The sequence below is a fragment of the Pristiophorus japonicus genome, chromosome 22 (genome assembly GCF_044704955.1).
Source record: "Pristiophorus japonicus isolate sPriJap1 chromosome 22, sPriJap1.hap1, whole genome shotgun sequence".
Classification (NCBI taxonomy): Eukaryota; Metazoa; Chordata; class Chondrichthyes; family Pristiophoridae; genus Pristiophorus; species Pristiophorus japonicus.
This window is the reverse complement of record NC_091998.1, coordinates 44,705,857-44,728,105: the sequence shown is the minus strand read 5'-3', so window position 1 is coordinate 44,728,105 and position 22,249 is coordinate 44,705,857. Positions and strand designations below refer to the sequence as shown.

General features: G+C 47.6%; 1 protein-coding gene across 5 annotated transcripts in view; it reads right to left on the bottom strand.

The window, feature by feature from the left end:
• The window catches only part of LOC139235004 (cytosolic purine 5'-nucleotidase-like), a 164,195-nt gene that overhangs the window by 112,459 nt on the left and 29,487 nt on the right, over nucleotides 1-22,249 (bottom strand). For 2 of the 5 annotated variants that reach the window (XM_070866067.1, XM_070866068.1), the window contains exon 3: nucleotides 5,974-6,158. The exons of 1 other annotated variant lie outside the window; for it this stretch is intronic. In XM_070866067.1, the coding sequence (XP_070722168.1) occupies nucleotides 5,974-6,158 (185 nt within the window). Of the gene's footprint in view, nucleotides 1-520; nucleotides 570-4,104; nucleotides 4,272-5,973; nucleotides 6,159-22,249 lie in introns of those variants that run through there. 2 more of the 5 variants (XM_070866069.1, XM_070866071.1) reach the window with 2 other exon arrangements.

Genomic DNA, 22,249 nt, shown 5'->3' with positions numbered 1-22,249 from the left:
TGTCTTTGGCCAGGAACTCCCAGGTGTCAGTGGGGATGTTGCACTTTATCAGCGAGGCTTTGAGGATGTCCTTGTAATGTTTCCTCTGCCCACCTTTGGCTCGTTTGCTGTGAAGGAGTTCCGAGTAGAGCGCTTGCTTTGGGAGTCTCATGTCTGGCATGCGGACAATGTGGCCTGTCCAACGGAGCTGATCAAGTGTGGTCAGTGCTTCAATGCTGGGGATTTTGGCCTGGTTGAGGATGCTAACGTTGGTGCGTCTGTCCTCTCAGGGGATTTGCAGGATCTTGCGGAGACGTCGTTGGTGGTATTTCTCCAACAACTTGAGGTGTCTACTTTACATGGTCCATGCCTCTGAGCCATACAGGAGGGCGCCTATTACTATAGCCCTATAGACCGTACTTTCTCATTGAAAACCATCACCACTGCCAACACCAACCTGGTGCACACACAGTGGAGTTGGCACTGCAATTCAAGTTACAATTGTCTTCTCAAGTGGCTCGGTGACTTTATATATACGTACCTGGAAAGTCCAAGATTCAATCCTTGGTCTGTGGCACGGAGATGCACCTCTGACCTTTCCGCCTCGGGGTTATTTAAATATGGGAAGCACGCTCCTCTGCCTCCGCCATAGAACTCCCGGCAAAAGTCAGTGTGTGGGGTCGCAGCCGGCGAGGCCGCTCTTCAGCCTGTGCAAGGCCAGGCTTTCTGAGCCCAGGTGCTGAAAGAAAACTGGAGCCTCCCTGTTGTTCAGTAAATGCAGAATGCCTTGGTAGTGCCCAAATACAGCATTTAAAGGGTGCAAATCGCAAAGAACACTTTGGAGGATGTGCTTTACGATTTGCAGAGACCTGTCTAAGCATGGCGGTTGTCTGCCAATGATAAGATAAATCGGGAAGATACAGCTAGGTACATTCTCCACCGCCACCCGGGCACTGGGGAATGGTGGATGTAATGTATTTGCTTCATCGGTTCTTTGCTTAAGTATTCACAGCAACATGTTGCTATTAAGAACTAGTTGATTTATTAACAAAGGTTTAACAATCACACTACATATTACCAGTTCATCCACGAGGCTCACAACCTCATCTCTCACATCTGGAGGGAGGAGAGCATGCCGGGAGATCTGAGAGATGCAGTGATTGTGACCATTTTTAAAAGGGGGGACAAGTCCGACTGCAGCAACTACAGGGGAATCTCCCTGCTTTCAGCCACTGGGAAAGTTGTCGCTCGTGTTCTCCTCAATGGGCCTTACGCTTAACATCCGTAAGACAAAGATCCTCCACCAGCCTGTCACCGCCACACAGCACTGCCCTCCAATCATCAAGATCCATGGCGCGGCCCTGGACAACGTGGACCATTTCCCATATCTCGGGAGCCTCTTATCAACAAAGGCAGACATTGATGCTGAGATTTAGCATCGCCTCCAGTGCGCCAGTGCAGCCTTCGGCCATCTAAGGAAAAGAGTGTTTGAAGACATGGCCCTCAAATCTACCACCAAATTCATGGTCTACAAGGCTGTAGTAATACCTGCCCTCCTGTATGGATCTGAGGCAGAGACGATGTATAGAAGGCACCTCAAGTCGCTGGAGATATATTACCAACGATGTCTCCGCAAGATCCTGCAAATCCCCTGGGAGGACAGGTGCACCAACATTCATGTCCTCGACCAGGCTAACATCCCCAGTATTGAAGCACTGACCACACTCGATCAGCTTCGCTGGGCAGGCCACATAGTTCGCATGCCAGATATGAGACTCCCTAAGCAAATGCTTTATGCGGAGCTCCTTCATGGTAAACGAGCCAAAGCAAGACAGCGGAAACATTATAAGGACACCCTCAAAGCCTCGCTGGTAAAGTGCGACATCACCACTGACACCTGGGAAACCCTGGCCGCAGACCGCCCGAGGTGGAGAAAGTCTATTCGGGAGGGCGTTGAGCTCTTCGAGTCTCAACGTAAAGAGCATGAAGAGGCCAAGCGCAGGCAGCGGAAGGAGCACGCGGCAAACCAGCCCACCGACCCCTTCCCTCGACGAATGTCTGCCCCACCTGTAACAGGGTCTGTGGCTCTCGTATCGGACTGTTCAGCCATCAAAGAACTCACTTTGGGTGTGGAAGCATGTCTTCCTCAATTCCGAGGGACTGCCTATGATGATGATGATGATGACAACCTCATCGTGGATGACCTAGACCCAACTGGCTGGGGTTTTATTGAGTCTTGTGAACATCACATGACTGGCTAAGCCACTCACAATGCAACAGCTCTACAACTATTTTAAGTTAAACTTTAAATCAAGTGCCCCCCCCCCTTATTGAGGGCACTAGAACCCACAAAGCACAACAGCACAGTCTGACACAATATGCAGGTTCAATGGGGATGAAAACTCTACTATGACTTGATATAGTACCTTAATGTAGAAAGAGAGGCATAATCAGACAAAAAAATCTTTAGAAATAAGTGTTTAGAGGCCACAGCATTTGTCCCACAATCACAAGCCCACTCTACCTGACATGCCTGAAATGGTCTATAACTTGGAGTTGCTCACTGGTACATCCAGTCATAGTGGAACACCAGTGTTAAGATCAGGCTGCTGGGACAAGTCTATGATAACAGAGCAACAGAAGCTGGGAGAAGAATCCCATAAATCAGATCCAACATGGTTAGGCCACTAGGAGGAGGACTGATAACAAAGGATCAGTAGGTGGTCAAGACCCCTGGGTAGCAACCCTGATATCATCATCATCATAGGCAGTCTCGCGGAGTTGAGGAAGACTTGCTTCCACTCAAAGGGAGTTCTCAGCTGGCTGTACAGTCTAATGCGGGAATTACAGTTCTTGGGTAGGGCAGACAGTGGTTGAAGGAAAGGGTGGGCGAGCTCCTTCCGCTGTCTGCGCTTGGTTTCTGCTTGTTCTGGGCGATGGGACTCGAGGTGCTCAGCGCCCTCCCGGATGGTCTTCCTCCACTTTGGGCGGTCGTGGGCCAGGGATTTCCAGGAGTCGGTGGGGATGTTGCACTTTGTCAAGGAGGCTTTGAGGGTGTCCTTGAAGCATTTCCTCTGCCCACCTGGGGCTCGCTTGCCTTGCTGAAACTCCGCATAGAGCGCTTGCTTTGGGAATCTCGTGTCGGGCATGCGGACGATGTGGCCCGCCCAACGGCCCTTGTACATGGCCTTCTTTGACCTCAGAAAGGCCTTTGATACTGTCAACCGTGAGGGATTATGGAGCATTCTCCTCCATTTTGGCTGCCCTCAAAAGTCTGTCACCAACCCTCTTTTCGATCTTCCTTCCTGCAATGCTACATCTCACCCTTAGCAAGCTCCCCGCCGGAGTGGAGCTAAATTATAAAACAGATGGGAATCTGTTCAACCTCTGCCGCCTCCAGCCAGATCCATGGTCGTCCCAACCTCTGTAAACCGTAAACTACCCTGATAACAGTGTCGGCGGTAGCCAGATCCCTGGGTGGTGGATCTGATAACACAGGTTGGACCCACTAGGTGATGGCCCTGACCACAGTTGCACAGTCAGAGCACTAGCTGAAGGATGTTACTTGAGGGAGTGTCAGTTGCAGCTCAGTTGCTAGTACTCTCGCCTCTGAGTCAGGAGGTTGTGGGTATAAGTCCTATTCCAGAGACTTGAGCACAAAATAGAGGCTAACATTGCAGTACAGTACTGAGGGAGTGCAGCACTGTCAGAGTTGCCGTCTTTCGGATGAGACGTTAAACCGAGGCCTCATCTGTCTGTTAAATCGGACATAAAAGATTCCCAGGGGAGTTATCCTCGGTGTCCTGGCCAATATTTATCCCTCAATCAGTATCACTAAAACAGATTATCTGGTCATTATCACATTGCTGTTTGTGGGAGCTTGCTGTGTGCAATTTGGCTGCCGCGTTTCCTTCATGACAACAGTGACTACACTTCAAAAAGTACGTCATTGGCTGTAAAGTGCTTTGGAACATCCAGAGGTCGTGAAAGGTGTTATATAAATGCAAGTTATTTCTTTCTTTTTCTTTTGGAGTGTTGCACCAGGAAGTTGAAGTACGCCTAGCAGACTCGGGAATGCAATTGAAACCAGCTCATCAAAGTTGAAATTTAAAAGTACGTGCTGACCATTTTGCGTAACCTCAGTATTGATACTGTGCCTGTGGGTCCACACAACAGGCAAAAATAGAAAGTGACAAGCGAACTTCACTGAAGTGTTTCCACTGGGAGCCATTCTCAGATTAATTCTTCGGTGCAAAATTTCAGCAGTCTCTGCCATTTCATTCCATTCGCAACTGGAAGAAAAGAACAACCTGAATGTACACAACAGTGTGCAGCAAGGACGTTAACTTTTCTTGTTCAAGCCAACGTGATGTGGAATTCCCATCCTCAATCTACTGTTGATTCTGTATCTGACCATTCTTTTTGGAGATTTCAAAGACAGGCTGTACATTTACTTAATGAACAATTAAACACATTCTGCTGTTTTTTTTATGTTGTTTGCATTTCCAAAGCCAGATTAACATTCATGTGTTCCTATTTTGTATTTTAGCATTATTTCATTCCCTATGATTTAAATGAAAAAAGTGAGTTTTACTCAGTCTGCACCGTACAGATGGTTTATGTCTACGCATTTAATTTCTATTTTACTAACTTCTCTCCAAGTATATTTGTCACAGAGCATTTCTGTATGGCATCAGTTGTTCATGCTACTTAGTGTTAAAAGGTACAAAATAAACGGGAAAACTGTGACATAGAATCATAAAATAGTACAGCCCAGAAGGAGGCCATTCGGCCCATCGAGTCTGCGCCGGTTCTTTCGAAGAGCTATCCAGTCAGTCCCACTCCCCCGCTCTTTCCCCATAACTGCATTTTTTCTCCTGCAAGTATTGATCCAATTCCCTTTTGAAGGCTACTATTGAATCTGTATCCACCGCCCTATCAGGCAGAGCATTCCAAATCCTCATCACTCGTTGTGTAAAAAAGTTCTTCCTCCTGTTGTCTCTGGTTCTTTTGCCAATCACCTTAAATCTGTGCTCTCTGGTTATCGACTCTTCAGTCATTGGAAACAGTCTCTCTTTATTTACTCTATCTAAATCCTTCATGACTTTAAAACTTCTCTCAAATCTCCTCTTAGCCTTCTCTGCTCCGAGGATATTGAATATCTGAACGAAGCAAAAGAACGCTTTACCCTGGGATCGTGGCAACTTTGCTGCTTTGCAAAATAAATCCAAGGATGCGTGGTGTAGTGTGTTGCAGTAAGAAATGTCGCTTGTTTTGAATAAGTCTCCTAACAACAGCACAACTTTTAGCAGGAACAGTGGAACAGTGGCATAGTGGTTATGTTGCAGGCTAATAATCTAGAAGCATAGACTTGTGATCTGGGGACATGAGTTCAAATCCCATCATGGCAGCTCTGGAATTTTAATTCAGTTATTTAAATAAATGTGGAATAAAAAGCTAGTGTCAGATTGTTGTAAAAACCCATTTGGTTCACTAACGTGCTTACCCGGTCTGGCCTTTCTGCGACTCCAGACCCACAGCACAGTGACTGACTCTTAACTGCTCTCTGAAATGGCTGAGCAAGCCACTCAGTTGTACCAAACCACGACAAAGAAAAGTGGCTCACTACCACCTTCTCAAGCGCAATTAAGGTGGGTCAATAAATGAGCAATGCAGGAGAGTAATCGGTGAGCTGACTTTTACCTCGACCTGTGAAGTGCTGAAAGAGTTGAGAGTGCTTATTACATTTCTCAGTCCATGTAATTAAGTTGGATAGGTAGTTTGCAGGCTGTCTAATTTAAGAGTGTCCAGAGTACTTAAGTGAAATAAATTGTTGCTGGTGTAAAATATCTACAGAATCCTATCCTATTATTCAAACAGTTCATATATATAAAACTTCTAGTGAAAATGTCTGAGCCTATTGGACATGTGATAATGACACTCTACATTTTGGACTCTGAACGACAATAAATTTGTGTCTGTGAAAGTTTTTACCTGTGGTGATAGTCCCGTTTCAATAGCCGATAATCAACATGATGGCAATCCCCTGCACTTCGGAAGTTGATGTGGTTCTCGAGGGGCGAGTGCTGATTGCTCTGCTCCAAGCATTCGCCTGTTATACTTCCCATACTTATCGCCCTGCGTCCTGACTCGTCGCTGTGTGGGTTTCCAGTGCCACGCTGTGAAGAGAGCTGGGCTGAATCAAACCAGCATCCTGTGACCGCTCCAGGAGAAATTAGCCAATTCAGTTCCAGCTTCTGATTGCTGATACACTATCAGTTGAGCCCAGCTGAGCGGCTCCGGTTTATCACTGGAGCTGTGTGCTTGCTGTGACAGGGAACTCAGCACGTTTCAGCAGCTGCTGCATTGGGTCGAATAAACCGTTGACGACCTCCTGACAATTGTGTGCACTATCTCCACTCTGCAAATCCTTCCCAAGTCTGGGGGCAAAAAAAACTTGCGCAATTTCAAAGCCCTCCCCATTGGCTGGCACTCAAACAAAAGCCAAATCCAATTATGTGCAGGTGTTTGTGTGCATCCCCACCTCAGCAACCCTCAGGCGCCTTAATTACAAGAAAACCTGTTTAACATCTCACAATGTGTTATCAAAAATACTTTATCCAGTCCTTAATTAGTAAAGCACAGTAACTGATATAGTAAAACAATGGACCAGAGAGATTGCACTCTAAATAACTGCATGGCTAATTTTAAGAATGTCAAATATTAAATTGACATTTTTTCCTTATGTATCCTTTTTGCTCTCTCTGTTAATCCAATCTTTCTTTCCCTCTCTTTATTTTTCTTTCTGAACCTGATTTGGGACATTGAATTTATTCCTAAACCAGTCCCACCCACCCTTTCCCTCAACGACTGTCTGTCCCACCTATGACAGAGACTGTAATTCACATATTGGACTGTTCAGTCAACTAAGAACTCATTTTTAGAATGGAAGCGAGTCTGCCTCGATTCAAAGCGACTGCCTCTGATTTAATCCAGTCCTTCCTGCATTTAATTCCCAATCCTTAAATCTCATTGGCTGCCCTCTTTACTCCCAGATCCCAGACCCCCTATTTTCCTTGCTGCGTCGTTATGACCAGCAGTTGCTGGGCGAAAATGCTTTGAGCTGAAGGGTGCAGGGGCAAGTCTAACTAACGGCTGACCCAGCTCGTGATTATGTTCCTTCATTTCACTGAAAGAAGTTTTTTTAAATGGTTAGAAAGTAACGGCGATTAAGGTTTCCACCAGCAGGAACAGCGCCGTGTACTTTGAAACTAAATTCCTACTAAAGAGCTTTGATCAGTGTGAATTTGTTCGGTTATCCTTTTGTTCTGATCAGCTGCTTGTGTGGATCAGAGGATTAAGAGATTAGTCCTGACTCAAAGAATTTGAACTCATCTTTAAAATTGACAACCCGAGCATTTCGAGGGGTGCAATGCTCCTCAAAGGCATCAGTTTCAAATAGCAAACCACGGTCACATCTGCCTTTCCTTGGCAGATGCAAAACATTCCGTGGCACTAATCGCAAAGTGTAGGGCTAAGCCCCAACATTTGAGAACATAAGAACAAAAGAAATAGGAGCAGGAGTCGGCCATTTGGCCCCTCGAGCCTGCTCCGCAATTCAATAAGATCCTGTCTGATCTGATCTTGGCCTCAACTCCACTTCCCTGCCCGCTCCCCATAATCCTTGATTCCCTTATCATTCAAAAATCTGTATAAGAACATGAGAAATATGTTTACCGGAAGGTGTCGCACTGCAAACGAAACGGAGCCTCTTGCAAGGTTGCTCATGCTTAGAACATTCTTCCTCTTTGCTCATTCTCTTGGCACTGAAATCTGGGACCAATACGTAGAATGGGAAGATCCCAGCGCTGCTGGAGGTGTGCAAGATCTGAGCCCATTTAAAGGCAAATGGGTGAACCAAAGTCCATCAAATGGCTTGTCCAAACTCCAAGTGGGGTCAAGTTGACAACTTCCTGCAACCAAGAGAGCTGGCTCGGCCGGCTGGGAAAGTCCAGCTAGGAGATGGTCAACGGGCAATGGTCTCACCAAATCACATTACCACAGGTAACCTTCATTGTCTCTACAGCCAATCCCTCACATCACAACCTTCCAACGAAGAACAGTTTTCCCCTGTGACTACTTTTAAACATGGATTGATCTATGGTTCCAACAGGCTGAACTAAAAAAAATTATATCCTTCGGCACAAGTGAGATTTTGTGTGTTTTAAGTGTAATATACAGTCAAACCTGCTCACAAGTTAATTAATGTTCTAGCTGATTTACAGGAAGTTTTGTCAATATTTAACACTGTAAACACTGTAAATTTTCCACAGAGGCCACTTGTATTGCATAAAGTTGTTCAAATTGCATTAAATTGCGCTGCCAAGAGTTTCTGCAATTCACAGACCATTCAAATGATTAGTGATGCAACAATGTGGGAACAATAAATAAGAGAGTGACTGGCCAGCGGCCAATCCTTTTGCATACGCTCACCTCTGGTTATTGCAGAAAGACTCTTTGCCCATGTGTCCTGATGAAGGGGCCTACCCCCCTCTCTCTCCCTCACTTTCTCTCAGATCTTGACTGACGTGTACAATTCCAGCTCGTGCTGTTTTTATTTGGGACGCTTGGCCCGTGCCCAACTCTCTTCAGAGATTTACCACAAAATAAGACAGCAGATCAGCTAAAAATAAACTAAGATGCTCATGTAAAAATATTCACCATAAACACCGACAGCCATAAGACAGCCCATACTTGAGGGTGGACTAAAGCCCAGGGTGACTGCATTCTCCTCTCCCACCCGGTGCAGAAATCTGTTGGCTCCGACACCAAAGATCACTTTGTAGGGTATTTTGAGCAGAAGAACCATGATCAGCTCCGGCCTTAGTCCTCACGAAGCAAGCTCACCGGGAGAGCTGGCAGCTGAAGTGAGGAAGATGGTTTATAATTCCTGCCAGTTGATCTGCAGGATTAACCCGTCTGGGGTCTAGTGTGTCTGACATGCGCTTCTTAAATAGCTGCTACCTGCGCTCTGCAGACTTCCCCGCCCATCCTTTGTGAGAGTACAAGCATTTAACTGACCTCGGTGAGCACATCTTGCAGAAAGCTTTTATTCCTGCTTGCTAACGGAGCGCTGAAATTTATTTTCTAAAGTGCAACTGGCTGAGTTTTACTGGTGAACTTTCAACACAGCCAAAATCAGCAGGGCCTGCTTTGCAATGCTAATCACGCCCTGGCTGGTACATTCAGATGGGAGAGATATAAACACTACGTGCTCTTTGCATGGTCTCAATGACAGAACCAACTGTGATACCAACTGAGCATATCTCTCTCTAACAAAACATGTCTTCTGTGGTACCACCCCTCAGTGGAGTGGAAACATGACAATCCACAGTAAACACCAACACTTGGCTCATTAATTCTCTTTGAAATACATTGTTGTATTTAATACAACCTATTTTCACTCATATATTTCCCTTAAAAACAAAAACCACTATCCCCACCCGCTGGTTTCTCCCTCTCCTTACCCTGAAAACGCTGAAGTCCTTCTAGGGTACAGTTCTACACTTGTCAATTGTCCTCTAGCACCTCACCCAAGTCGCCATAATTCATGCCGCAATGTTTTGATAGGGAGATACGCTCAGCTTTTTAAAATATTCATTCGCGGGATAAAGGCATTACTGGCGAGGGCAGCATTTGTTGCCCTTGAGAAGGTGGTGGTAAGCCGTCTTCTTGAACCGCTGCAGTCCGTATGCTGAAGGTGCTTCCATCATCATAGGCAGTCCCTCGGAATCGAGGAAGACTTGCTTCCACTCCTGAAGTGAGCTCTTTGGTGACTGAACAATCCAATACGAGAGCCACAGACCCTGTCACAGGTGGAACAGATATTCGTCGGGGAAAGTGGGGGGTGGGACTGATTTGCCGCATGCGCCTTCCGCTGCCTGCGCTTGACCTCTTAGTGATCGCAGCGTTGAGATTCAAAGAGCTCCTAGATGCACTTTCTCCACCTAGGGTGGACTTCGGCCAGGGTCTCCCAGGTGTCAGTGGTGATGTCGCACTTCACCAGGGAAGCTTTCAGGGTGTCCTTGTAACGTTTCCGCTGACCACCTTTGGCTTGTTTGCCATGAAGGAGCTCTGCATAGAGCAATTGCTTAGGGAGTCACGTGTCTGGCATGCGAACTAAGTGGCCTGCCCAGCGAAGCTGATCGAGTGTGGTTAGTGCTTCAATGCTGGACTGATTTTGGTGCGCCTGTCCTCCCAGGGGATTTGCAGGATCTTGCGGAGACATCGTTGGTGATATACCTCCAGCGACTTGATGTGTCTTCTGCACATCGTCCATGCCTCTGATCCATACAGGAGGGCGGGTATTATTACAGCCCTGTAGGCCATGAGCTTGGTGGTAGGTTTGAGGGTCTGGTCTTCGAATATTCTTTTCCTCAGGCGGCCAAAGGCTGCACTGGCGCACTGGAGGCAATGTTGAATCTCCGCATCAATGTCTGCCTTTGTTGACAAGAGGCTCCTCAGGTATGGGAAGTGGTCCACGTTGTCGAGGGTCGCGCCATGAACCTTGATGACTGGGGGACAGTGCTGTGCAGCGAGGACAGGCTGGTGGAGGACCTTTGTCTTACGGATATTAAGCGTAAGGCCCATGCTTTCATATGCCTCGTTGAATTCATCGACTATATCCTGGAGTTCAGCCTCAGAATGTGCTCAGACACAGGCGTCGTCCGCATACTGCAGTTCAACGACAGAGGTTTGGGTGATCTTGGACTTGACCTGGAGGTGGCGTAGGTTAAACAGCTTCCCATTGGTTCTGTAGTTTAGTTCCACTCCAGCAGGGAACTTGTCGACAGTGAGGTGGAGCACGGCAGCGAGGAAGATTGAGAAGAGGGTTGGAGCTATGACGCAGCCCTGTTTGACCCCGGTCCGGACGTGAAATGGGTCTGTAATGGATCCGCTGGTAAGGATCACAGCCTGCATGTCGTCGTAGAACAGGCAAAGGATGTTGACAAATTTTCAGGAACATCCAAAACCAAGGAGGACGCCCCATAAACCCTCACAGTCCACAATGTCAAATCCTTTGTGAGATCGAAAAAGGTCATGTATAAGGGCTGGCACTGCTCCCTGCATTTTTCCTGCAGTTGTAGTGCTGCAAAGATCATATCCGTTGTTCCCCATAGGGGACGAAATCCGCACTGCGACTCCGGGAGGAGCTTCTCGGCCACAGGGAGAAGACGGTTGAGGAGAACTCTCGCGACAATCTTTCCAGTGGTTGATTGCAGAGAGATTCCCCTGTAGTTGCCGCAGTCGGATTTGTTCCCCTTTTTTTTAACCACAGTGTTGTTATAGGGAGGGAGTTCCAGGATTTTGACTGAGCGAGGATGAAGGAACAGCGATATATTTCCCAGTCAGGATGGTGTGTGGATTGGCAGGGAACTTGAGGTGCTGATGTTCCCATGCACCTGCTTCCCTTGTCCTTCTAGTGATAGATGTCACGGGTTTGGGACGTGCTGCCGAAGAAGCCGTGGCGAGTTGCTGCAGTGCATCGTGTAGATGGTACACACTGCAGACATGGTGCCCGGACCCTGTGCCCGCTCTTGCCCTGTTGCCCTGGTGTATCTGAATGTAACATTCTGGGTTTACTGTCTCCACGCAGTTCAGCATATCTCTACAGATCCCTCCTATTACATATCTTTTTTAATAAGAACATAAGAAGTGGAGCAGGAGTAGGCCATACGGACCCTCGAGCCTGCTCCGCCATTTAATATGATCATGGCTGATCCGATCATGGACTCAGCTCCACTTCCCTGCCCACTTCCCATAACCCCTTATTCCCTTCTTGGTTAAGAAACTGACTATTTCTGTCTTAAATTTATTCAATGTTCCAGCTTCCACAGCTCTCTGAGGCAGCGAGTTCCACAGATATACAACCCTCTGAGAGAAGAAATTCCTCCTCATCTCTGTTTTAAATGGGCAGCCCTTATTCTAAGATTATACCCCCTAGATCTAGTCTCCCCTATCAGTGGAAACATCCTGTTTGCATCCACCTTGTCAAGCCTCCTCATAATCTTATACGTTTCGATAAGATCACCTCTAATTCTTCTGAATTCCAATTCATTTTTTGAGTCTGAAGCGTCCTACCTTATCACTTTGTTGCTTATAGCTCTTCCCCTCTAACATTAGGGATTAGCCTGTCTGAGCCATGGCACTTTTAACATATAGAAACAGGTGTGTTGCTGAAAGCACAGGGATGGAACAGCGGGGATTGTGTGTGATTGGCTGACATGGCTGGCAGGTTGACAGCAGTTGTTGCAGAGATGCTGTCGACATCACACTTGTTTTTTGGTTCTGTCAGGGAGCTCTGCAAGAAGCACTGAGTGTTGCTATCTCCTCCATCTGGACGATTCCCCTGGCTGGGGAGTCTAGAACCAGTCTCAAAATAAGGGGTCAGCTATTTAGGACTGAGATGAGGAGAAATTTCTTCACTCAGAGGGTTGTGAATCTTTGGAATTCTCTACCCAAGAGGGCTGTGGATGCTCACTCGTTGAGTATATTCAATACAGAGATTGATAGATTTTCAAGGGAATCAAGGGATTATGGGAAAGTGGAGTTGAGGAAGGTGATCAGCTATGATCTTATTGAACGGCAGAGCAGGCTCAAAGGGCCGAATTACCCCTGATCAGTAAAAGATCCTAGGCACTACAGGTTGTACCTCTCCAGTCCGGGATTCTCTGATCCGACACCACCCGTGGTTCGGCATCAGTCCTGTGCCTGGAACGTGAGCAGCGGAGGAGGGGGCAGCGGTGGTGCAGCGGAGGGTCCGGGGGCGGTGGAGGGTCCGGGGGCAGTGGATCCGGGTCCAGAGGTGGCGGGTCCGGGCAGTAGTGGTGGGCCCGGGGCCAGCGGGTCCGGGGTTGGCGGCGGGTGCGGGGGCGGGTCCGGTTCCGGGGGAGGCGGCGAAGAGACACGACCTTAGAAAAAAAGAGCAGCAAACCAGCACGGACAGAGAGAGAGCGAGGCCCGAGTTTCGCAGCCGGAGCTTGGCAGAGGTGTTCAGGAGCCCAGGCGCTGTCTTCAGGTACCGGTAAGCCTAGGCTAAACGTTGTTGAGTATGGAGAAATAGTCAGACTGAACACTGTGAGCGCAAAGTAAAGTGTGATCTTAGTCTTCTACTGCAGGTCTCCAGAGTGCCTCTCCAGCCTTTGAAGCCTTCTTAAATATCTGTGCTCCCAAGGGATTATGGGATCCCTTGGGACTGTGTGATGTGTAATGAGAAAGGGGAAGAGTGACCATAATATGGTAGAATTCTTCATTAAGATGGAGAGTGACACAGTAAATTCAGAGACTAGGGTCCTGAACCTCAGGAAAGGTAACTTCGATGGTATGAGACGTGAATTGGCTAGAATAGACTGGCGAGTGATACTTAAAGGGTTGATAGTGGATAGGCAATGGCAGACATTTAAAGATCACATAGATGAACTTCAACAATTGTACATCCCTGTCTGGAGCAAAAATAAAACGGAGAAGGTGGCTCAACCGTGGCTAACAAGGGAAATTAAGGATAGTGTTAAATCCAAGGAAGAGGCATATAAATTGGCCAAAAAAAGCAGCAAACCTGAGGACTGGGAGAATTTTGTAATACAGCAGAGTGGTAGCTTGTTCACCGCTCCATCGTAGGAGACCTTTACGGTAGCACTGCCGATTACAGGAAACAGTTCTTTAGTGTAAGTTCTTAGTCGCGTGCGAACTGGAGTTAAGATTGGCCTTGAGGCCTTGTTGCACCACAACCTTTCAAAAGTCTTTTTGCCCATGATGGACTGGCTCGCGCCCGTGTCCAGCTCCATTGACACCGGGAGTCCATTTAATTCAACATTCAGCATTATCAGAGGACAATTCGTGGTGAATGTGTGCACCCCATGTACCTCTGCCTCCTCTATCTGAGGTTCTGGTTCGTAGTGATCCCCCGTGGATCTGTCCTCCTCTGCAACGTGGTGGTTTGCAGGTTTAACAGGCTTAGCAGCTCACCTACACACTCGTTGGAGGTGTCCCATTGTTCCACAGCCCTTGCAAATGTATCCTTTGAATCAACATGAATGGAAACGATGATCACCCCTACAGCGCCAACAAGGTGTTAATGGCCTTGCATTCATCACCCTTGATAGTGGACTCTGAGACATCTGCGGACGTGTAGCTGCAGGTATGTGTGACCTGCCCTGTATTTTACAATTCGAAAACAACATCACTTTGTTCACAGTACTTGTAGCAGCACTTGTGTGCTGAGAGATTTGCTTAGCATTGTCACTGATGGCAATGAACGCCTGGGCTATCACTATGGCCTTACTCAAGGTTGGGGTCTCTACAGTCAAAAGCTTGCGAAGTATGGTTTCGTGGCAATGCCAAGTATGAAAAAGTCTCTGAGCATGTGCTCCAAATGTCCTTCAAATTCACAATGTCCTGCAAGGCGTCTCAGCTCGGCGACATAACTCACCACTTCCTGGCCTTCAGACTTTTTGTAGGTGTAGAACCGGTACCTCATCATCAGAACGCTTTCCTTCGGGTTCAAATGCTCTCAGACCAGTGTGCACAAATCGTCGTACAATTTCTCCGTGGGTTTCGCTGGAGCGAGCAGATTCTTCATGAGGCCATACGTTGGTGCCCCACAGACAGGGAGGAGGATCGCTCTACGTTTGGCAGCGCTCTCTTCCCCATCTAGCTCGTTGGCCACGAAGTATTGGTCGAGTCGCTCCACAAAAGTTTCCCAATCATCTCCCACCGAAAATTTTCCACTGTTCTCTGCATCTTTGGGTTCGCTATCTGTATCTCATCGCCAGTTGTTGAGTATGGAGAAAGAATCAGACTGAACACTATGAGTTCAAAGTAAAGTGTGACCGTAGTCTTTTATTGCAGGTCTCCAGACTGTCTCTCCAACCTGTGAAACCTTCTTAAATACCTGTGCTCCCAAGAGATTATGGGATCTCTTGGGACTCCGGGGATTGAGCCTTCTGGTGGCTGTACAGAGTAAATACAAGTCCACATATATAACAGACGTGACCTCCCATAGTTCGGCAAATTCTCTGTTCCAGCACTGGTCAGGTCCCGAGGGTGCCGAACCAGAGAGGTTCAACCTGTATTTCGAAGAAGAGCAGTGGAGTTATCCGTGGCCAATATTTATCTTTCAATCAACATAACAAAAAAAATGATCTGGTCATTATCACATTGCTGATCGTGGGACCTTGCTGTGTGCAAATTGGTTGCTGCGTTTCCCACATTACAACAGTGACTATGCTCCAAAAGTACTTAATTGGCTGTAAAGCGCTTTGAGAGGTCCGATGGTCGCAAAAGGTGCTCTATAAATGCAAGTCTTTCTTTCTTTCTGTTTCTTATGTTCTTATATGTAAGCCAGAACAGTGAGTATTGACAAGCTATGTGACCGCATTCACTGAATGGCAATCAGGAACAGGAACCCTCACCAGTTTTATCCTCCATAGCTTAGCGACACTGAGGCCAATTGTAACATCATTGGTTAAGATCAGCTAACTTGGCAGTGACAGAGGAGCTAACCCAGGACCTGTAACTCAGTACTCACTGCCTTAAACAGCTGAGTGATGGGTGGGGCCCACTCTTTCATTTTTGAATCTTCAATAAGAGCCTTGATCCAATAATAGCCAAGTCCTATACCACACCCCTAATTTGTCAATCCACAATTAGACAACCTCAGGGAGTGGGCTTCCCTCTAATTAGGTCCTCCATAATGTTTCATTGACATAATTTGATGCAAATTGCAGGCATCGCCTAGTCCTATTCTGAACCTTGACCTTGTATTTCAGCCGCTCTTTGCCGCTAACAAGCAAGAGATGAATAGAAGTGCACAGGTGACAAGCCGCTACCACCCGAGGCTCCAGATTCAGGGCATCAACCAAAAATTGGATTGGTCCCTCAGCGCTTGTGACGTTTCAGCCAGATCATCAGTCACAAACTGCCCGACCTTTCACAAGAACAAACATTTGTTGGGGATAACTTCCGTTTCCGTGGTCATGAAAGGCGCTGTATAAATCCAAGTCTTTCTTCTTTGAACCAGTTTGATGAGTGTCGCTGTGATCAGAATACACAGATAATCTAGTGGCAACAAAATTCGTTCTATGATCTCTACCCAACTTGGTGATTTCTTTTGCTACCAACTGTTGCATTGTCCTCCACAATTCTCTAAAGACAACGACTGGCTACATATTTATCCCAATAATAGGAACACTTCACTGTGATCAGAGCTGGAAAGTAATCTCTTCTGGCGGAACATTTGCTGACGGAACTATTATTTACAAGTCGTTTCTTTTCTCTTCAAATCTGATTATATTAACCACAAGTTTACATAAAAGAGAGCTGAATAAAGCTTTGTTTGTATGCTTCCTCCAGTGAGCAAACAATGCCACAGATGTTTGCTTACTCCTGTCCGTTCATGAAGATGAAAACAAAAGCTTCACCTTGAAACATTTACAGCTTCAAGGCTTGGTTACATGTCAAATTTCTGACGAACTTGTCAATGTTGTTTGTGTCTGGCAGTGATACACAGCTGCTCCCCAGCATATAGTATACTTACATGTCCTGACTTTTAATTTGGAGGTGGGTTGGGATGGGGGGGGGGGCTAGAAAACAGTCGGGGAAACCCTGTCGAATTTAACGGCGGGGCCTGATTTGCATTCAAAGCCTCTGTTTCCCACTCGCTGCCAGCCAGATGGAGAGGCTGTCTGGCTGCTGGCAGGTAAGCTTGCGGCACTAGGCCGCAGAGGAGGGAGGGAGGGATCTGGTGGGGGCCAGAGGGTGGTCGGGGCTGTCAGATCATTGGAGGGGCTAGGGGGTTGGGAAAGGATGAGGGCCGCATCATCGTGAGGGGGAGAAGTATCGGGGCAGTAGCATCTGGGTGGTGGGGAAGGGATTGGAGGCCCCGTAGGGTGAATAAGGCAGGGATGCTGGACCCAGCAGGTAAGTGTAAAGACACATTCCTCCCGGATCCAGCAGTCATCGGCTTACTTTAAAAAGTTATTGATACACTCATAATAAATGGTCAGAATGAGTACTGTGTGTAATGAGCAAGTGTGACCTTAGCTCCTTTATTATAGATCCAGAGTGCAAGTACCTCGTGGGTGACCTGCTTATATACTGTGCTCCCAAGGGATGTTGGGATCCCTTGGGATTCCAACAGGTAGGCCCTCTGGTGGTCAGGTGTGATGCAGGTTACAAGAGGTTAAATACATAACATCACTCCCCCGTGAAGTCAACAATACACTTATTTACAAGGTGAGACGATCTGGGGCTTTGCGCTCCCTTGTCGATCGTCTCTGTACAAATGCTGGTGTGGTTGGGTTGGTCAGTTCTTCACTGGGCTGTTGGGCAGCCGACCTTGCCGGGCTGCTGAGGATGATGAGTTCTGTTTCGTGGTCAACTGTGATGTCAGTTGCCACTTGTGTGTTGGAAGGTCAAAGTTGGCGGTGTCCTCTTCAGGTTGTACATAGCTGTTGATGAACCGCAGTTTAATTTGGTCTAAGTGTTTTCTGTGCATTTGTCCATTGGTCAGTTTGACCTGAAATACCCTACTCCCCTCTTTGGCTGCGACTGTGCCAGCGAGCCATTTGGGACCATGTCCATAATTGAGCACAAACACAGGATCATTGATCTCGATATCGCGTGACAAGTTTGCAAGGTCATGGTTCACACTTTGTTGATGCCGCTTGTCCTCCACATGATCATGTAGATCAGGGTGGACCAGAGAGAGCCTTGTTTTAAGTGCCCTTTTCATGAGCAGCTCGGCTGGGGGAATCCCGGTGATTGAGTGGTGTCTGGTGCGGTAGCTGAGCAGTACTCGGGACAACCGGGTCTGCAGGGAGCCTTCCGACACGCATTTCAAGCTTTGCTTGATGGTCTGAACTGCCCGTTCTGCCTGGCCGTTGGATACAGGCTTGAACAGGGCAGATGTGACATGTATGATCCCGTTGCGGGTCATGAATTCTTTGAATTCGCACTGGTGAAGCACGGCCCATTGTCACTGACTAGGACATCAGGCAGGCCGTGCATGGCAAACATAGCTCGTAGACTTTCAATGGCTGTGGATGTGCTTACAGACATTATTGCACATTCAATCCACTTTGAGTAAGCGTCCACGACAACCAAAAACATTTTGCCTAGGAATGGGCCCGCGTAGCCTACATGGATCCTCGACCAAGGTTTGAATGGCCAGGACCACAAACTTAGCGGTGCCTCTCTGGGTGCACTGCTCAACTGAGAGCAAGTGTTGCACTGGCGCACACATGACTCTAAATCTGGGTCGATGCCAGGCCACCACACGTGGGATCTGGCTATGGCTTTCATCATCACGATGCCTGGGTGGGTGTTGTGCAGTTCATAAATAAATGTATCTCTGCCTTTCTTGGGCAAGACTACGCGATTGCCCCACAAAAGACAGTCCGCCTGTAGGGACAGCTCATCTTTGCATCTGTGGAACGGCTTAATCGCTTCCTGCATCTCCACTGGGACATTGGAGGACAGAGATTCTTTACCAGTAAAGGATCCTGGCTGGTCCAGATCCTGATCTGGCGGGCTGTAACGGGGGATTTCTCATTCTCAAATGCCTCCATGTCCATGAGCAAGTCCGCTGGCTGTGCCATTTCCACCCCGGTGGTCGGCAATGGTAGCCTACTGAGAGCATCTGCGCAGTTCTCTGTGCCCGGTCTGTGGCGGATTACATAGTTGTATGCCGACAGTGTGAGCGCCCATCTTTGGATGTGGGTAGAGGCATTGGTATTAATCCCTTTGCTCTCCGAGAATAGCGATATGAGCGGCTTGTGGTCAGTTTCAAGCTTGAACTTGGGGCCAAATAAGGACATAAGAACATAAGCCCACTTTCAATGGTGGCTGTGGATGTGCTTACAGACATTATTGCACATTCAATCTGGCCACCTAGCCCTTCGAGCCTGCTCCGTCATTCAACAAGATCATGGCTGATCTGGCCGTGGACTCAGCTCCACTTACCCGCCCGCTCCCCATAACCCTTAATTCCCTTATTGGTTAAAAATCTATCTATCTGTAATTTGAATACATTCAATGAGCTAACCTCAACTGCTTCCTTGGGCAGAGAATTCCACAGATTCACAACCCTCTGGGAGAAGAAATTCCTTCTCAACTCGGTTTTAAATTGGCTCCCCCGTATTTTGAGGCTATGCCCCCTAGTTCTAGTCTCCCCGCCCAGTGGAAACAACCTCTCTGCCTCTATCTTGTCGATCCCTTTCATTATTTTAAATGTTTCTATACGAACACTCCTCATCCTTTTGAACTCCAACGAGTAAAGACCCAGTCTACTCAATCTATCATCATAAGGTAACCCCCTCAACTCCGGAATCAGCCTAGTGAATCGTCTCTGTACCCCCTCCAAAGCTAGTATATCCTTCCTTAAGTAAGGTGACCAAAACTGCACGCAGTACTCCAGGTGCGGTCTCACCAATACCCTGTACAGCTGCAGCAGGACCTCCCTGCTTTTGTACTCCATCCCTCTCGCAATGAAGGCCAACATTCCATTCGCCTTCCTGATTAACTGCTGCACCTGCAAACTAACTTTTTGGGATTCATGCACAAGCGGGGACTTGGCCTGGAGGGTGGTGCACAGAGCAGTGCCGTGCAATAAATTTTTAAGCCGGTTCACGGACTCCCAGGCCGCCTGCAATTTCTGCGGTCTGGAGGAGTCCGTGTTCCATGTTTTTATTGAGTGCACAAGGTTGCAGCCCCTGTTCCATTATTTGAAGGGGCTGCTCCTGAAATTCTGGCTGCACTTCAGTCCCACTCTTCTGATCTTTGGGCACTCTGTGCGGAGGGGAGCGGGTAGGTCCGAAGGCCTCCTCGTAGGACTGCTCCTGGGCACGGCCAAGGGTGCCATCATCCGGTCCAGGCAGCGGGCAGTCGAGGGGGTCGTTCAACCTGACTGCCTGCCTCTCTTCCGCTCTTACATCCGGTCCAGGGTGTCCTTGGAGATGGAGCACGCGGTGTCCACCGGTATGCTCGCGGCCTTCCGCGAGAGGTGGGCACCGGAGGGACTGGAGTGCATCATCACGCCCAGCAACCAAATTTTAATTTGATTTTACGTTTTAAAGTTTAATTTGTTTTAATTGCCGGTGCTTTTAGTGTCCCCTTCCCTTTTATAGGGGGCACCGGAAAAAATTTGATTTTAGCGCCCCACAAAAAAAAACGAAAAAAAAGAAAAAAAGGGGCCTTGTAAATGTCTGCTGTGTCATCCAGGGCGGGTGGCACGGTTTAATGTTTTATGTTTTACAGATAAACTCTAAAAGAGTTTCATGCACAAGGACCCCCAGGTCCCTCTGCACCGCAGCATGTTGTAATTTCTCCCCATTTAAATAATATTCTCTTTTACTGTTTTTTTTCCAAGGTGGATGACTTCACATTTTCCAACATTGTATTCCATCTGCCAAAACTTAGCCCATTCGTTTAACCGATCTAAATCTCTTTGCAGCCTCTCTGTGCCCTCTACACAACCCGCTTTCCCACTAATCTTTGTGTCATCTGCAAATTTTGTTACACTACACTCTGTCCCCTCTTCCAGGTCATCTATGTATATTGTAAACTGTTGTGGTCCCAGCACCGATCCCTGTGGCACACCACTAACCACCAATTGCCAACCCGAAAAGGACCCATTTATCCCGACTCTCTGCTTTCTGTTAGTTAGCCAATTCTCTATCCATGCTAATACATTTCCTCTGACTCCGCGTACCTTTATCTTCTGCAGTAACCTTTTGTGTGGCACCTTATCGAATGTCTTTTGGAAATCCAAATACACCACATCTATCGGTACACCTCTATCCACCATGCTCGTTATATCCTCAAAGAATTCCAGTAAATTAGTTAAACATGATTTCCCCTTCATGAATCCATGTTGCGTCTGCTTGATTGCACTATTCCTATCTAGATGTCCCGCTATTTCTTCCTTAATGATAGCTTCAAGCATTTTCCCCACTACAGATGTTAAACTAACCGACCTATGGTTACCTGCCTTTTGGCTGCCCCCTTTTTTAAACTGAGGCGTTACATTAGCTGCTTTCCAATCCGATGGTAGCTCCCCAGAGTCCAAAGAATTTTGGTAGATTATAACGAATAAGTACTGGTGCATTTTTTTTACCCCATAAACGCACGCCAGAGCCTCTTTTTTTAATCATGCTGTAGGCCCTTTCGACCTTGGACAAACTCCTGGATACATACACAACTGGTTGCAAAATTCCCGATTCATTAACCTGTTGTAACACACACCCGACCCCGTATGACGACGCATCGCAAGCTAACACCAATCCTTTACATGGGTTATACAGGACAAGCAGTTTGTTAGAACACAATAAATTTCTGGCTTTCTTAAAGGCAGCCTCTTGTGAATTCCCCCATACTGAGTCATCAACCTTGCGCAGTAGCGCATGTAGGGGTTCTAGCAGGGTGCTTAACCCAGGTAGGAAATTACCGAAGTAGTTAAGGAGTCCCAGGAATGACCGCAGCTCTGTCACATTCTGTGGTCGCGGCGCGTTCTTGATGGCCTCCGTCTTGGCGTCGGTGGGTCTGATGCCGTCTGCTGCGATCCTCCTTCCTAAGAATTCGACGTCCTGTGCCAGGAAAACACACTTCAAGCATTTCAACCTGAGCCCCACGTGATCCAACCGACGAAGAACCTCCTCCAGATTCTTCAAGTGCTCCATGGTGTCCCGACCTGTAACCAATATGTCGTCCTGGAAGACCACTGTGCAAGAAACCCGACTTTAGCAGGCTCTCCATGATCCGCTGGAAGATCGCTGCGGCCCACCAAATCCCGAATTGGCACCGGTTGTAGATAAGCAGACCTTTGTGCGTGTTGATGCAGGTGAGGCCTTTCGAAGACTCCTCCAGCTCCTGCGTCATGTAGGCCGAGGTCAGGTCCAGCTTGGTGAATGTCTTCCCTCCAGCCAGGGTCACAAATAGGTCGTCTGCCTTGGGTAGCAGGTACTGGTCTTACAGCGTAAAACGGTTAAGCATTACTTTAGAGTCCCTGCAAATTCTAACCGTACCGTCCTCCTTAGTACTAGAACAATCGGTCTGGCCCAGTCGTTGAATTCCACTGGTGCGATGATGCCTTCAAATTGCAGCCTGTCCAGCTCGATTTCTACTTTTCCACGCATCATGTACAGTACCGTCCGAACCTTGTGGTGGATGGGTCGCGTACCGGGAACCAAATGGATCTGCACTTTCGCCCCCGAGA